Raw genomic sequence first — 17,029 nt, 5'->3', positions numbered from 1 at the left:
TACCTAATATATTCAAAATATTTCAACTTGTAATCAACATTTTTAAATTATTGGGAGATTTTACGTTCTTGTTTTCGTCCTATGTATTTTACATTTACAACACCTCAGTTCGGGCCAGCCACAATTCAAGGGTTCAGTACTTCTGGCTGCTGCATTGGACAGCGCAGCTCTACAGGCCTTGCTGACGTAAGCGTGGGGCGGGTCTTAGCCAGATGGGAGCGGAGCTTCTCAGAACGCGTTTTGGGCCTCGTCGGCTGCCGTAAGAAGCGCCGGCCGTGGCGGCGCCACGTTCCCTGTCGCGGAGGGAAGAGGATCAGCTGGGCCTCGGGGCGGGTGGCCATGGCCTTTACGCTGTACTCGCTGCTGCAGGCGGCCCTGCTCTGCGTCAATGCCATAGCCGTGCTGCACGAGGAGCGATTCCTCAAGAACAGTGAGTGGGGCCGCGGGGGCGGCAGCGAGCTCCGGGGACGCGGACCCGAGTCGGGCCGCGTGAGTGGACCATTTGGGCCGGGACAGACGGGCGGCCGAGGGCTCGCCTCTTGGGGCCCTTCCTTGGGTGGGGAAGCCGAGCCACTTTCGTCTCACCAGTGGAGTGAAGATTGTTCAGTGGGGTGAAGATTGTTCAACAGACGTCCACTGTGTGTCGGACTCTGCGTGTCGGGATGGGGGGAGGCAGGGATGAGCCAGGGAACGCCCTTGCCTGCGTCCAGTTTAGGTTAGGAATTTAGTACCCTTCTCTGTGACCGCTTTTAATTGTCAAAAACCTGGGGTGTGAGTTTTCAGTGAAAGAGGGAGGGGCGTGGCTCCTTTTGGAGCGTAGGTAATCAGAAGAATGAACTGATGGAAGGCCATAGGGGTTCCTGGGCTTTGGGGATAAGAGGAAGGGGACGTGTTGGGGTTATCACGACATACAGTCATCCATGTTCCAAGAAAAGTTTATTCAGCACAGTTTATTGGGTGCCTAGGATGTGCCAGGCTAGAATCTGAGAATACAGAGAAGACAGAAGTTATGCCTACCGGGATCTCACAATCCAGCGACCTCCACGCCACCTGGGCAGACTGCTTTTTTCTGCATGAGGCACAATTAAGGCAGTATACTGCGTGATGTGCATCATTTGTCACAGCGTACCAAATATGTCTGTGTAGATCACTGAAACTCAAACCCCTGAGCAAGATTTATTGGTTTCATTTTTTCCTTCAGGAGAGATTTATTGAGCACAAATTATGTGCCATGCGAAACTGAGGTTAAAACAGTTGCCCTGCCCTCCTAATGAAAGTTAATCTAAATAAAAACTGAACAAGTACCAATAACAAGTATGCAGAATGTTACAAAGGAGAAGTGCTGGGAGATACTAACTTGTGACTCTTTGAAAGTTTGGAGGAAGTGTGTCTAACCCGAAATCAGATAAGTCAGTAAACATTAACTAGGTGAAGGGTCGGGAGGTGATGAGTAAGAGCTGGTGTGAAAATTGGTGTGGAAAGGTCGTAAGCAGGGCAGTGACATGACTTGATTTGTGTTATTTGCTGGTTACTGTGTGGAGAACAGATCAGAAGTGTAGAAGAGTGGATGTGGAAAGCACCATTCCAAATAGGGCAAGTAGAGATGGTGGGTATAATATAAGTTGAATGGGTATAATAACAATAATGATACCTAACACTTAACACTTACCATGTGCCAGGATCTGTATCTAGTGCTTTCTACATATTAACTTGTGTAGCCCTCACAACAACCCTGTGAGACAAATACTGTTTTCATTCCTGCTTTACAGATGGGGACCAGAAACACAAAAGAGTTGGTAGCTTTCCTAAGATCACACAGCTAGAGAGCAGCAGAGTTAGGGTTCAGTTCAGGCAGGCTGACTCACGTTCATCTCTTCACCACTATGCTATCCAGAAAAGTAGAAGGAATCCCATTGTGGGTTGAATTGTATGCCCCTAAAAGAGATATTAAAGTCCTAACCCTTGTTTCCTTTTTTGGAAATAACGTCTTTGCAGGTGAAATTAAGTTAAGATGAGGTCACGCTGGAAAAGGATGGACCCTAAGTCCAATGAGGTGTCCCTATGGGGAGAGAGAGATACAGAGACACACAGACACAGGGGGAAGAAGGCCATGTGACAACAGAGGCAGAGACGAGTGGTGCATCTGCAATCCAGAGAGTGGCAAGGATTGCCAGTAACTACCAGAAGCTAGGAGAGAGGCATAGACGACATTATCCCAAGAGCCCCGCAAAGGAACCAACTCTGCCAACACCTTGGTTTTGGACTTCTGGCCTCCAGAACTGTGAAAAAATAAACTTCCATTGTGTTAAGCCACATAGTTTGTGGCACTTTGATATAATAGCCCTAGGAAACTAGTACAAATCAGAAGATATTTTAAATGTAGAAAAGATAGAATTTACTGTTTGGACATTGGGAATGAGGAGAGAGGAAAAAGTCAAAGATCTCTCTTGGTTTTCTGGTTTAAGCAACTGAGTGAAGGGTAGTAGCTTTACTGAGTTGGCACTGGTGGAAAATTGTGGGGGGTGGTGCAGGTCACAAGGTGGAGAGATAAAGAAAAAAGTTTCACACATGCTGAGATTGAGATTTCTGTGAGGTACACAAGTGGAGATATGGAATAGTCAGTTGGACTTAAGTCCATAGACCAGAAGCAAGAGCCAGAGTGGAGACTGAGATTTGAGTTTGTCAACCACAGATGATAAATAAGCGATATGAAGAGATGAAATTGTTCAGGGAAGGAATAGAGTACAAAGCAGAATTGTTGACCAGGACAGTCCTAAAATCTCTTCCGGTATTTAATGTTCAGGTAATGATAGAAGAGCTGACAGGAGAAATTGATGAGTGAGCAAAACAAAGAGATGGGGAAATCTAGACTGGGATTTCACAGAGGCCAAGGAGTGTTTGAAGCAGGAGAGAGAATACAACAGTGGAATGTTCTGAGAAGCCAAGCAAGATAAGGACTGAAAAGTGTCCCGAGGATTCAGGGTAGTAGAGGTCATTGGTGATTCTGTAATAGCAGTTACAACAGTGGGTAAAATCCACATTGGAATGGGGAGGAGCAAGTGGAAAGTCATAGAATGGAGACAGCACAAATTATCCAAATGTATCACTGAGTTGGAGGAAATGAAATGGTAGCCAGAAGGGGATGCAGAGATATGTTTTATGATTGTTTTGTTCTTTAGGTCTCAGCAGCGACAATGAGAACTAGTCAGGTCTCTTCAATAAGTCAGTGCCATGAAATAAGTGGGGAGGAAGTGACCACTGAGGCAAATATACAAAATATAAAAAAGACAAAAAGAGAGAGAGATATTCATATGCAGCATGTGGACCTTGATTGAATTCTAGTTCAAACATATCAACTGTAAAAAACATTTTGGTAACATTTGAAGGAATTTGAGTATGGAGTAGATACTAGATGATATTAAGGAATCACTGTACATCTTGTTAGTGTGATAAAAATCATACTGAAATATTTCAGTACCAGTAATTTATTTTTAAAGTAATCAAGCAGATGGGCTTCCCTGGTGGCTCAGTGGTTGAGAGTCCGCCAGCCGATGCAGGGGACACGGGTTCGTGCCCCGGTCCAGGAAGATCCCACATGCCGCGGAGCGGCTAGGCCCGTGAGCCATGGCTGCTGAGCCCGCACGTCCGGAGCCTGTGCTCTGCAACGGGAGAGGCCACAACAGTGAGAGGCCCAGTACCGCAAAAATAATAATAATAATAATAATAATAATAATAATCAAGCAGAAAAAAAGGAAGCACATAGGCAAAAAATCAATAATTATTAAATGTGAGTGATAGGTATGTTTTAAAACTTTCATAGTTAAAGGTTAGAAAAGGAGTTGCTAGGGGAAAAGATCTAGTAATGAGAGAAATATAAAAGGTACTGGAGAGAAATTAGGTAATTGATAACTCAAGGATTCTGAGAAGGTGGATAGGGATGGGTCCTAAGGCACAGATGGAGGAGATGGCATTAAGTGGGAGGTGGGATACTTTCTTCATTGAAAAAGGAGGAAGTGATTAGCTGGAGAAAGAGGAGGTTCCCAGATTTGGTGGCAGGAAGTTTTTCTTCATTCCTTATGACAAATAGGCCAGTCACCGTGAGCTAGGTGGAAAAGATGTAGCAGTGAGCATAACACAGTATCTTTGTTCGCATATCTTAGAGTCTAATGGTAGAACAGATAAATAATTATACAAATAGTTGAGTCTAGGATAAATGCTTTGAAGGAAGAGAACTGGGTGAGAACCATGGGAATATAACCTCCTGGTTGAATCAGAACAGCATCAGTTCCTAAGGAAATAGCATTTAAAGCTAAGTCCTAGAATAGGAATAGGAATTAGCCTATTTTTAGGTACCTTTAAGACTTCAAAGTAGAGATATCATGTAGGCATTTGCATATACAGGTCTGGTGCCCAGAAGGGAGGAGGTCTGGGAAGGATTTACACGTGGGGATTTTTGGTGTTGGCTGGTAATTTGAAACCATTGGAATGAAGGCTGTTTCTCAGAGGGAGAAGAGGTTCAAGGATTGAGTCCGGAGATTACTCACTCCTGTCGGGGTTCTTGGTTGCAAGCAATAGAAGCTGACTCTGCCTGATCAAACAGAAAGAAATTTACTAAAAGGTTGTTGGACAGTAGAACAATGGAGCAGCAGAGTGGAGAATCCAAACACAGACACATATTTATATGGACACTTAACTTATGATGAAGTTAACAGTAGAGCGTGATAGAAAGGATGGTCCTTCAATAAATGATTCTAGGTAACTGGATATTCAAAAAGAAATAAGTGAATCTTGACCCTCTGCCTCAGGCTAAACACCTAAGCCAATTGCAAGAGCATTGTAGATCGAAATGAGGAAGGTAAAACAAAGCTAGAAGGAAACAAACTGTTTCTGAAAGGGCCCTATTAAAAATAGTAGGCTTTTGCAGGCCAGGAGGCAGAACTGAGGCTGTTAAGCGGGTATCTATATAACCGTTTATAAATGTGAGACATCATTCTTTTTTCCCCCAGCTTTGAGATCTCATTGACAAATAACATTGTCTAAGTTTAAGATGTACATGTGATGATTTGATACACGTATATATTGCAAAATGCTCACCACAGTAAGGCTGGTTAGCATATCCTTCACCTCACATAATTATCATTTTGTTGTTTTAATGTTGCTGTTTGGAGAACATTTAAGATTTACTCTCAGAGCAACTTTCAAGTAAACAGTGTTGGATCACCATGCTGTCCAGTAGATCTCCAGAGCTTATTCATCTAATAACTGAAAATTAGTGCCTTTTGACCAACATCTCCCCATTTCCCCTACCACTTCACTCCTGGCAACTACCATACTACTCTCTCTATGAGTTTGATGGTTTTAGATCCCACATATAAGTGAGATAATACAGTACTTGTCTTCCTCTGAGTTATTTCACTTAGCATAATGTCCTCAAGGTCGATCTGTGTTGTCACATATGGCGCGTTTTCCTTGTTTATGGCTGAATAATATTTCATTATATATGTACACCACATTTTCTTTATCCATTCATCTGTCACTGGACACTTAGATTGTTTCCATGTCTTGGATATTGTGAATAGTGCTGCAGTGAACATGGGAGTGCAAATATCTCCTTGAGATAATGACTTCATCTGTTTTGGAAAAATACGCAGAAATGGGATTGCTGGATCATATAGCAGTTCTATTATATTTTAAAATTTTTGAGGGACCTCCATACTGCTTTCCATAGTGGCTGTACTAATTTACATTCCTATCAACAGTGCACAAAGTTTCCCTTTTTTCACATCCTTGCCAGCATTTATTGTCTCTTGTCTATTTGGTAATAGTCATTCTAACAAGTATGACATGATATTTCATTGTGGCTTTAATTTACATATTTCTGATGAATAGTGATGTTGAGCACCTTTTCGTGTACTTGTTGGCCATTTTTATTTCTTCTTTGGAAAAATACCTAATCAAGTCCTCGGCCCAGTTTTAATCGAATTATTTGGAAATGCAATTATTAATGGAAAGCACCTCCACAATGGTAGTGTGAGAACCTCCACTGGACCCTCTTTCCAATAAAACAACTATAACTAGTGAAAATTATTTTAAAAATGAACATTTGAAGTCTCTGGGAATTGTCATAGGAGTGTACAACAAATGAAGAAACTTTTTTTTTTGCCCCCAAGAAAATCTATTAAAGCTCAGTAAGAGCAGTGAGAATCTCTGGTATTTGGGCCACAACCAGCTCTTCCCTCTCTCCAACACACACACACACACACACACAAAGGAAATGATAAAGATTACAGTGAAAATTAATGGAATACAGAGTAGAAAAATAATAGAATTAACAAAACTAAAAGCTAGTTCTTTCAGAAGATCAGCAAAATCAGCAAACATTTAGCTAGACCAAGAAAAAAGGAAAGAAGACTCAAATTACTAAAATCAGGAATGAAAGGTGACATCACTATCTTAGAGAATGAAAAGGATTATAAGGGAATGATGTGAACAACCGTATGCCAACAAATTAGATGACTTAGATGAAATGGACAAATTCCTAGATAGACTACTAACTATTGAACTGACTTAAGTACTAGGAAATCTGATTAGACCTGTAACAAGTAAAGAGATTGAGTTAGTAACTTAAAGACTTTGAACAAAGAAAAACCCAAGGCTTCATTGCTGGATTTTACCAAACATTTAAAGAAGACTTAACACCGAAATAGAGAGGAGAGAAGACATCCCAACTCATGCAGTGAGGCCAGTATTAACCTGATATGAAAACCAGACACAGCACAAGAAAAGAAACTCCAGGCCAGTATCTGCTGAATATAGACACAAAAATTCTCTACAGAATACTGGCAAACTAAACCAAGTGGGATTTACCCTGGGAGTGCAGGGTTGGTTTAACATTTTAAAATCAGTTAATGTAATTCATCATATTAATAAAATAAATAAAAATCACATGATATAATAGATGCAGAAAAACATCTGACAAAACCTAATACCCTTTCGTGATAAAATGTTCAACAAACTAGGAATAGGAAGGAACTTCCTCAATCTGATAAAGAACATCTTTGAAAATCCCCCAGTTAACAGACTTCATAATGAAAGACTAAGTGTTTTCCCCAGGTAGGAATAAGAAAAGGATCTTGCCACTCCTTTTTAACATTGTTCTGGAGATTCTGTCCGTGGCAATTAGACAAGAAAAAGAAATAAAAAACATCCAGATTGTGAGGTTGAAAAAGTAAATCTCTTGTTTGCAGATGACATAATCTTGTATATAGAAAGTCCTAAGGAATCACTAAAAAACTATTAGAACTAAGAAATGAGTTTAGTAAGGTTGCAAGATACAAGATCAGAAACAACAAACAGTTGTTTTCCTGTATATGAACAATGAACAATCAAAAATGAAATTAAAGAAACATCATTTACAATATCATCAAAGAGAACAAAATACTTAGGAATAAATTTAACAGAATAAGTGTAAGTCTTATACTATGAAAACTACAAGGCATTGTTGAGTGACATTAAAGAAGAATAAAGATTTTTAAAGATAATTAATGGGTGTAAAAACACTCCATGGATTGGAAGACTAAATATTGTTAGGATAACAATACTTAATATTACTGATTTACAGAGTTAATGCAATGTCTATCCAAATCCATATCCCAGTTGGCTTTCTTTTGGCAGAAACTGAAAAGTTGGGTTCTAAAGGAAATTCGAAGTATCCAGAATAGCCAAAACAACTTCGAAAGAGAATACACTGCCCAGACCTTACTCCAGACCTGCGTTCAAATTTCCCAGAAGTGAAGTTGAGCAATGTGTCTTTTCCAGAATTTCTACAGATGATTGAGATTTGTGCTCCTAGATGACAACCACTACCACAAACTATTGGAATGGCCTAGAATTGTTAGTACTTTGCCCTCCAGAACTTTGCTTTCCACATTTCCTCTTTTATCCAGAAATACTACAGAAATATTTTGTTTGAGCATGTGTTTTGAATATGGTTCCAGAACTAAGGGAAAACACGACATTGCCTTGACTAAGTGGATAAGCCATTGCTCTAAAATATCTGAATAGTTTTAAGACAGAATTTAAAAATATTTTAAGTGTTAAATAATTTTTATATAAGCTCTTAACTCTTCTTACCTAGATTTTCATAGTAACCTCCTCACTGGTCACACTCCATCCATTTTTGCTTCTCTTTGTTCTCCCTTCTATGGGAAGCTGAGCGTGTTCCTCAGTGTTTGAAATTCTGAGTTCTTCAATATCCCTAGCCTTCAACGTAAAATTCATACTCCCTTGTGTGACTTATAAACCCACCATAATGTTTCCCTTCCTCTCTGTCCTTCCCCTCTTTTACCTTTCCCTAATATTTACCGTGTACCTTTTTTACCATGATACTCTTCTTCACTGCTGAGCCTTTACTCAAATTATTTTCTCTGCCTGTGATGACCTTGATTTACTTCATTTCTTTGACTGGCTAACTCTTCAGCCTATCCTTTAAGGCCTACTTCTGGCATTTGCCTTTCCCAGAAACCATCTCTGACCCATTTTTGTGGGTAATATACCAGTGCAGTTTCTTTTCTGTCTCCTCCAGTAGACTGACAACAAGGGTCCTTTCATCTTTACAATTCATTCCATCAGTCAATGAATGTTTTCTAGGTAACTTTATGTTTCCATTGTCATATTCTTGTGATTCCTGACCTGAGAGCTATTATAGTTATACGCATAGGTTAGCCAGTATTTTGGCAATAGTGCAGAGAACGTGTTGTTTCTTTTAGTGCTCCACAATGATGCTAATTTCCTTTATGTACCAAAAAAAATCACATAGTGGATTTATCTATTTATTTATCTATTTATTTATTTATTTTTGGCTTCGTTGGGTCTTCGTTGCTGTGCATGGGCTTTCTCTAGTTGCGGTGAGCGGGGGCTACTCTTCATTGCGGTGTATGGGCTTCTCATTGCGGTGGCTTCTCTTGTTGCAGAGCATGGGCTCTAGGCGTGGTACGGGCTTCAGTAGTTGTGGCTTGGGGGCTCTAGAGCACAGGCTCAGTAGTTGTGGCGCACGGGCTTAGTTGCTCCGCGGCATGTGGGATCTTCCCAGACCAGGGCTCGAACTCATGTCCCCTGCATTGGCAGGCAGATTCTTAACCACTGTGCCACCAGGGAAGCCCCTACCTAATGGATTTTAATACCTGCCAAAATTGTTCTTACTAGGTTTCGTTTGTGATGCCCAGTATCAATTTGACATATATTTATTATGTCCAGGTTTGTGTGCCTGACACACAGTGAGGTCAAACAAACCGAAAAGTCGGAGTTTGGAGCAGAGAAAGGTTTATTGCAATGGCCAAGCAAGGAGATCAGGTGGATCATGCTCAGAAAGCCTAAACTCCCCAGTGGATTTTGGGGAAGAGTTTTTATAGGCAAAATTTGGAGGGAGGGCTGCAGGGTATGTGACCTTCCTCTGACTGGTTGGTGGTGAGGTAACGGGGTGGTGTTCCAGTCAGCCTTCTGGTCCCAGCCAGTCTGGGGTCCATGTGCTTATGCTTAGCCTGAAGTTACCATCCTCCGCCTGGGTGGGGCCTTAGTTCCTGTAGAAGAACTCAGAGATCTGTGTTAGATTGTTATGTATATTTCTTGAGGAGGAACCAGGACCCTGCCCTATCACTGCACTACCATTTCTTGACTGCCTTTCTTTTGTTTCTGCATTCCCTCACTCCCCTAATTAGCAACTGTTCGAATCTGCCCATGGGAACTCAGGGAAGATCTAGGAGGCTGAAAGACTTCTTCCTCCAAACAAGAAACGGGGAACACAGAAAGGCTTGTGTACCCAGGAGGGCCCCACAGGGTCCTGCTTGGTTTCAGTCCCACCTTTTCTTTGATACTCCTCAACCTTGAGGGGAACAAGTGTTGGACAAGGAAAGGAATAACATTTTGGTTAGAGATTTAAAAAAAAAAATTTTTATTAGCGTATACTTGATTTCCAATGCTGTGTTAGTTTCAGGTGTACACCAAAGTGAATCAGTTTTACATATACATATATCCACTCTGTTTAAGATTCTTTTCCCATATAGGCCATTACAGAGTATTGAATAGAGTTCCCTGTGCTATACAGTAGGTCATTATTAGTTATCTGTGTTATATATAGTAGTGTGTATATGTCAATACCAATCTCCCAATTTATCCCTCCCCCTCCCCCGCTTTCCCCCCTGCTAACCATAAGTTTGTTAGAGATGTTAATCATAAACTCAGCAGAGGAACTTGGTTTTAGGGAAATTCAGTTTCAGTAGCAGTTATGAGTAAATACAGAAGAAACATTTCACACATGAAACTGTATTAGCTCTGGCTATCATAACAAAGTATCATAGACTGGGTGGCTTAAACAACAGAAATTTATTTTCTCACAGTTCTGGAAGCTGGAAATCTGAGATTAGGGTGCCAGCATGTTTGAATTCTGGTGAAGACTCTCTTCCTGGCTTGCAGATGGCCACCTTCTCACTGTGTCCTCACATGGCTGGGCAGAGTCAAGATCTCTCTCTTCCTCTTTTTGTGAGGCCACAGCCCTATCAGATTACAGCCCTACCCTTAAGATTCCCTTTAATTTTAATTATCTCCTAAAGATCCTATCTCCAGATACAGTCTCTTTGAGGGTTAGGGCTTCAACATGTGAGTTTGGTGGGAACACAAATCAGTCCATAGCAAACAATTAAAATATTACAAGTTGTTATTTGACTCAGGTTTGAATGACTGCTCCAGACCACTGTAATATTAAGCTTTAGAATAGTGAGAGCTGTGTGAGCCTAAGTAACAGAAAGAGAATTCCTAAAGGAGCTAGACCTTAAACAGTAAATCAGGTTTGCATAAATGTACAGAGAAATGAACAAGGCATTCCACAGGCCTTGCGTATGATAGACATAGTATGAGCATGGCAGTTTATAAAACATTGAAGAAACCATCTGGATATGTAAGTTTCTATTTAAATATATACTCCTGAAAAACATTTGTTTACTTTCATCAGGGAATAAATGGAAATTACTGTGTTGGATTGGTCTGAGAGAGATTGGTCTAAGTGTACTAGATCATTCACTTCAGCAGTGATCTTTTTGATCAAGGTAATTTTTTAAAACTTACATTAACAGAGTTATTTGTGTAGTTTATTAGGTACTTTCACATTTATGATAGCATTTGATTCACATGTAAATTTGGTGACACTGACAAAGTAAAGCACATTCATTTTCTTTTACAGAAATGGAAACTGACCTCAAAGAGGCTGAGGTTTGCCAGGGTCAGCCAGTCCTCAAAACTGTAGCTAAAACTTTTTCTTCAAAATAATATCTAGCTGAGGGTTGCTGACTGAATCTGAATGGATTAACGTTTTGTGTGTGACTTTTTGAAGTCTGGGCAGTCGAAGGATGTATGTATATGTGGTGTTTTCCATTTAAGTTCATTCCTGAAATTTGGGAGCAGCGACTGCTGGGCGGTTTTATCAGTTGTTTTCTGCTAGGCCCTCTAGCTATGGAAAAGAAAGCTGCAGAGTTCACTCTTTCTCCTTAAAAAAAAAAAAAAAAAGCAAAGCTCTTTAAAGCTTTGGCTAGGTTCCTTAGAAAAACAACTGACACTCTAACCAGCAGTTGGAGAGAAAACTATTTGTTATAGTAAGAGATAATTCCTTGCTGCGCTTTTACTTGTGACCTTTGTATTTGTCTATGGAATATCTAGACAGATGTTTTACTCGCTCTACCCAAAATTCAGTTTTCTTTTTCATTCTAGTGGCATAAGAACAGAGAGGCTAAAATTAGCTGATAACTTACAATTTTTTTAACATCTTTATTGGAGTATAATTGCTTTACAATGGTGGGTTAGTTTCTGCTGTATAACAAAGTGAATCAGCTATACATGTACATACATCCCCATATCTCCTCCCTCTTGTGTTTCCCTCCCACCCTCCCTATCCCACCCCTCTAGGTGGACACAAAGCACTGAGCTGATCTCCCTGTGCTATGTGTCTGCTTCCCACTAGCTATCTGTTTTACATTTGGTAGTGTATGTATGTCCATGTCACTCTCTCACTTCATCCCAGCTTATCCTTCCCCCTCCCCGTGTCCTCAACTCCATTCTCTATACGTCTTTATTCCTGTCTTGCCCCTAGGTTCTTCAGAACAATTTTTTTTTTTTAGATTCCAGATATATGTGTTAGCATACAGTATTTGTTTTTCTCTTTCTGACTTACTTCACTCTATTTGACAGTCTATAGGTCCATCCAACTCACTACAAATAAATCAATTACATTTCTTTTTATGGCTGAGTAATATTGCATTGTATATATGTGCCGCATCTTCTTTATCCATTCATCTGTCAGTGGACACCTACGTTGCTTCCATGTCCTGGCTATTGTAAATAGAGCTGCAATGAACATTGTGGTACATGACTCTTTTTGAATTATGGTTTTCTCAGGGTATATGCCAGGTAGTGGGATGGCTGGGTCGTATGGTAGTTCTAGTTTTAGTTTTTTGAGGACCCTCCATACTGTTCTCCATAGTGGCTGTATCAATTTACATTCCTACCAGCAGTGCAAGAGGGTTGCCTTTTCACCACACCCTCTCCAGCATTTATTGTTTGGAGATTTTTTGATGATGGCCATTCTCACTGGTGTGAGGTGATACCTCATTTTGGTTTTGATTTGCATTTCGCTAATGATTAGTGATATTGAGTATCCTTTCATGTGTTTGTTGGCAATCTGTATATCTTCTTTGGAGAAATATCTATTTAGGTCTTCTGCCCAATTTTGGATTGGATTGTTTGCTTTTTTGATATTGAGCTGCATGAGCTGCTTGTAAATTTTGGAGATTAATCCTTTGTCAGTTGTTTCATTTGCAAAGATTTTCTCCCATTCAGAGGGTTGTCTTTTCGTCTTGTTTATGGTTTCCTTTGCTGTGCAAAAGCTTTTAAGTTTCATTAGGTCCCATTTGTTTACTTTTGTTTTTATTTCCATTTCTCTAGGAGGTGGATCAAAAAGGATCTTGCTGTGATTTATGTCATGCAGTGTTCTGCCTATGTTTTCCTCTAAGAGTTTCATAATGTCTAGCCTTACATTTAGGTCTTTAATCCATTTTGAGTTTATTTTTGTGTATGGCATGAGGGAATGCTCTAATTTCATTCTTTTACATGTAGCTATCCAGTTTTCCCAGCACCACTTATTGAAGAGGCTGTCATTTCTCCATTGTGTATTCTTGCCTCCTTTATCAAAGATAAGGTGACCATATGTGCATGGGTTTATCTCTGGGCTTTCTATCCTGTTCCATGGATCTATAGTTCTGTTTTTTGTGCCAGTACCATACTGTATTTTTTTTAATAAGTTTATTTATTTTATTTTTGGCTGCGTTGAGTCTTCATTGCTGCGTATGGGCTTTCTCTAGTTTTAGCAAGCAGGGCTACTCTTTGTTGTGGTGTGCGGGCTTCTCATTGTGGTGGCTTCTCTTGTTGCAGAGCACGAGCTCTAGGCGCATGAGCTTCAGTAGTTGTGGCACGCTGGCTCTGTAGTTGTGGCTCACGGGCTCTAGGGCGCAGGCTCAGTAGTTGTGGTGCACGGGCTCAGTTGCTCCGCAGAATATGAGATCTTCTCGGACCAGGGCTCGAACCCATATCCCCTGCATTGGCAGGCAGATTATTAACCACTGCGCCACCAGGGAAGCCCCATACTGTCTTCGTTACTGTAGCTTTGTAGTATAGTCTGAAGTCCGGGAGCCTGATTCCTCCAGTTCCGTTTTTCTTTCTCAAGATTGCTTTGGCTATTCGGGATCTTTTGTGTTTCCATACAAATTGTGAAATTTTTTGTTCTAGTTCTGTGAAAAATGCCATTGGTAGTTAGATACGGATTGCATTGAATCTGTAGATTGCTTTGGGTAGTATAGTCATTTTCACAATGTTGATTCTTCCAATCCAAGAACATGGTATATCTCTCCATCTGTTACCATCTTTAATTTATTTCATCAGTGTCTTATAGTTTTCTGCATACAGGTCTTTCCTCTCCTAAGGTAGGTTTATTCCAGGTATTTTATTCTTTTTGTTGCAATGGTAAATGAGAGTGTTTCCTTAATTTCTCTTTCATTTTTGATTTTTCATCATTAGTGTATAGGAATGCAAGAGACTTCTGCGCATTAATTTTGTATCCTGCTACTTCACCAAATTCATTGATTAGCTCTAGTAGTTTTCTAGTAGCATCTTTAAGATTCTCTATGTATAGTATCATGTCATCTGCAAACAGTGACAGCTTTACTTCTTCTTTTTCCAGTTTGGATTCCTTTTATTTCTTTTTCTTCTCTGATTACCATAGCTAAAACTTCCAAAACTATGTTGAATAATAGTGGTGAGAGTGGGCAATCTTGTCTTGTTCCTGATCTTAGAGGAAATTATTTCAGTTTTTCACCATTGAGAACGATGTTGGCTACGGGTTTATCATATATGGCCTTTATTATGTTGAGGTAAGTTCCCTCTATGCCTACTTTCTGGAGACTTTTTATCATAAATGGGTGTTGAATTTTGTTAAAAGCTTTTTCTGCATCTGTTGAGATGATCATATGGTTTTTCTCCTTCAATTTGTTAATATAGTGTATCACATTGATTGATTTGCATATATTGAAGAATCCTTGCATTCCTGGGATAAACCCCACTTGATCATAGTGTATGATCCTTTTAATGTGCTGTTGGATTCTGTTTCCTAGTATTTTGTTGAGGATTTTTTTTTTTTTTGGCGGTACGCGGGCCTCTCACTGTTGTGGCCTCTCCTGTTGCGGAGCACAGGCTCCGGACGCGCAGACTCAGCGGCCATGGCTCACGGGCCCAGCCTCTCCGCGGCATGTGGGATCTTCCCGGACTGGGGCATGAACCCGTGTCTCCTGCATCGGCAGGTGGACTCTCAACCACTGCGCCACCAGGGAAGCCCTGTTGAGGATTTTTGCATCTATGTTCGTCAGTGATACTGGCCTGTAGTTTTCTATTTTTGTGATGTATTTGTCTGCTTTTCATATCAGGGTGATGGTGGCCCTTAGAATGAGTTTGGGAGTTTTGCTCCCTCTGCTATATTTTGGAAGAGTTTGAGAAGGATAGGTGTTAGCTCTTCTCTAAATGTTTGATAGAATTTGCATGTGAAGCCATCTGGTCCTGGGCTTTTGTTTGTTGGAAGATTTTTAATCACAGTTTCAATTTCAGTGCTTGTGATTGGTCTGTTCATATCTTCTATTTCTTCCTGGTTCCGTCTCGGAAGGTTGTGCTTTGCTAAGAATTTGTCCATTTATTCCAGGTTGTCCATTTTATTGGCATATAGTTGCTTGTAGTAATCTCTCATGATCCTTTGGATTTCTGCAAGTGTCAGTTGTTACTTCTCCTTTTTCATTTCTAATTTTATTGATTTGAGTCTTCTCCCTTTTTAGCTTGATGAGTCTGGCTAATGGTTTATCAGTTTTGTTTATCTTCTCAAATAACCAGCTTTTAGTTTTATTGATCTTTGCTATCATTTCTTTCATTTCTTTTTCATTTAGTTCTGATCTGATCTTTATTACATCTTTCCTTCTGCTAACCTTGGAGTTTTTTTGTTCTTCTTTCTCTAATTGCTTTAGGTGTAAGGTTAGGTTGTTTATTTGAGATGTTTCTTGTTTCTTGAAGTAGGATTGTATTGTTATAAACTTCCCTCTTAGAGCTGCTTTTGCTGCATCCCATAGGTTTTGGGTTGTTGTGTTTTCATTGTCGTTTGTTTCTAGGTATTTTTTGATTTCCTCTTTGATTTCTTCAGTGATCTCTTGGTTATTTAGTAGTGTACTGTTTAGCCACCATATGTTTGTAATTTTTACAGATTTTTTCCTGTAACTGTCATCTAGTCTCATGGCGTTGTGGTCGGAAAAGATACTTGATATGATTTCAATGTTCTTAAATTTATCAAGACTTGATTTCTGTCCCAAGATATGATCTATCCTGAAGAATGTTCCGTGAGCACTTGAGAAGAAAGTGTATTCTGCTGTTTTTGGATGGAATGTCCTATAAATATCCATTAAGTCCATCTTGTTTAATGTATCATTTAAAGCTTGTATCCTTATTTATTTTCATTTTGGATGATCTGTCCATTGGTGAAAGTGGGGTATTAAAGTCCCCTACTATGATTGTGTTACTGTCGATTTCCCCTTTTATGGCTGTTAGCATTTGCCTTAAGTATTGAGGTGCTCCTGTGTTGGGTGCATAAATATTTACAGTTATGTCTTCTTGGATTGATCCCTTCATCATTATGTAGTGTCCTTCTTTGTCTCTTGTAATAGTCTTTATTTTATAGTGTATATTGTCTGATGTGAGAATTGCTACTCCAGCTTTCTTTTGATTTCCATTTGCATGGAATATCTTTTTCCATCCCCTCACTTTCAGACTGTATGTGTCCCTAGGTCTGAAGTGGGTCTCCTGTGGACAGCATATGTATGGGTCTTGTTTTTTATCCATTCAGCCAGTCTATGTCTTTTGGTTGGAGCATTTAATCTATTTACATTTAAGGTAATTATCTATATGTATGTTCCTATTACCATTTTCTTAATTGTTTTGGGTTTGTTCTTGTAAGTCTTTTCCTTCTCTTGTGTTTCCTACCTAGAGAAGTTCCTTTAGCATTTGTTTTAAAGCTGGTTTGGTGGTGCTGAATTCTCTTAGCTTTTGCTTATCTGTACAGGTTTTAATTTCTCCATCAGATCTGAATGAGATCCTTACTGGGTAGAGTAATCTTGGTTGTAGATTTTTCCCTTTCATCACTTTACATATGTCCTGCCACTCCCTTCTGGCTTGCAGAGTTTCTGCTGAAAGATCAGCTGTTAACCTTATGGGGATTCCCTTGTATGTTAATTGTTGTTTTTCCCTTGCTGCTTTTAATATTTTTTCTTTGTATTTAATTTTTGATAGTTTGATTAATATGTGTCTTGGTGTGTTTCTCATTGGATTTATCTTGTATGGGACTCTCTCTGCCTCCTGGACTTGATTGACTATTTCTTTTCCCATATTAGGGAAGTTTTCAACT

General features: G+C 39.8%; 1 protein-coding gene across 1 annotated transcript in view; it reads left to right on the top strand.

Annotated features, from left to right (window-relative positions):
- The first annotated feature begins 238 nt into the window (after positions 1-238).
- IER3IP1 (immediate early response 3 interacting protein 1) overlaps positions 239-17,029 on the top strand; it is a 28,135-nt gene continuing 11,344 nt past the window's right edge. The window contains exon 1 of the mRNA XM_081253461.1: positions 239-430. Coding sequence (XP_081109587.1) covers positions 340-430 — 91 coding nt within the window. The 5' untranslated portion in view covers positions 239-339. The remainder of the gene's footprint in view (positions 431-17,029) is intronic.

This window comes from Mesoplodon bidens, assembly GCF_964165515.1.
Source record: "Mesoplodon bidens genome assembly, chromosome: 13".
Taxonomy (NCBI): domain Eukaryota; kingdom Metazoa; phylum Chordata; class Mammalia; order Artiodactyla; family Ziphiidae; genus Mesoplodon; species Mesoplodon bidens.
Note: the sequence above shows the minus strand (reverse complement) of the source record. Positions and strands in the feature narration are given on the sequence as shown.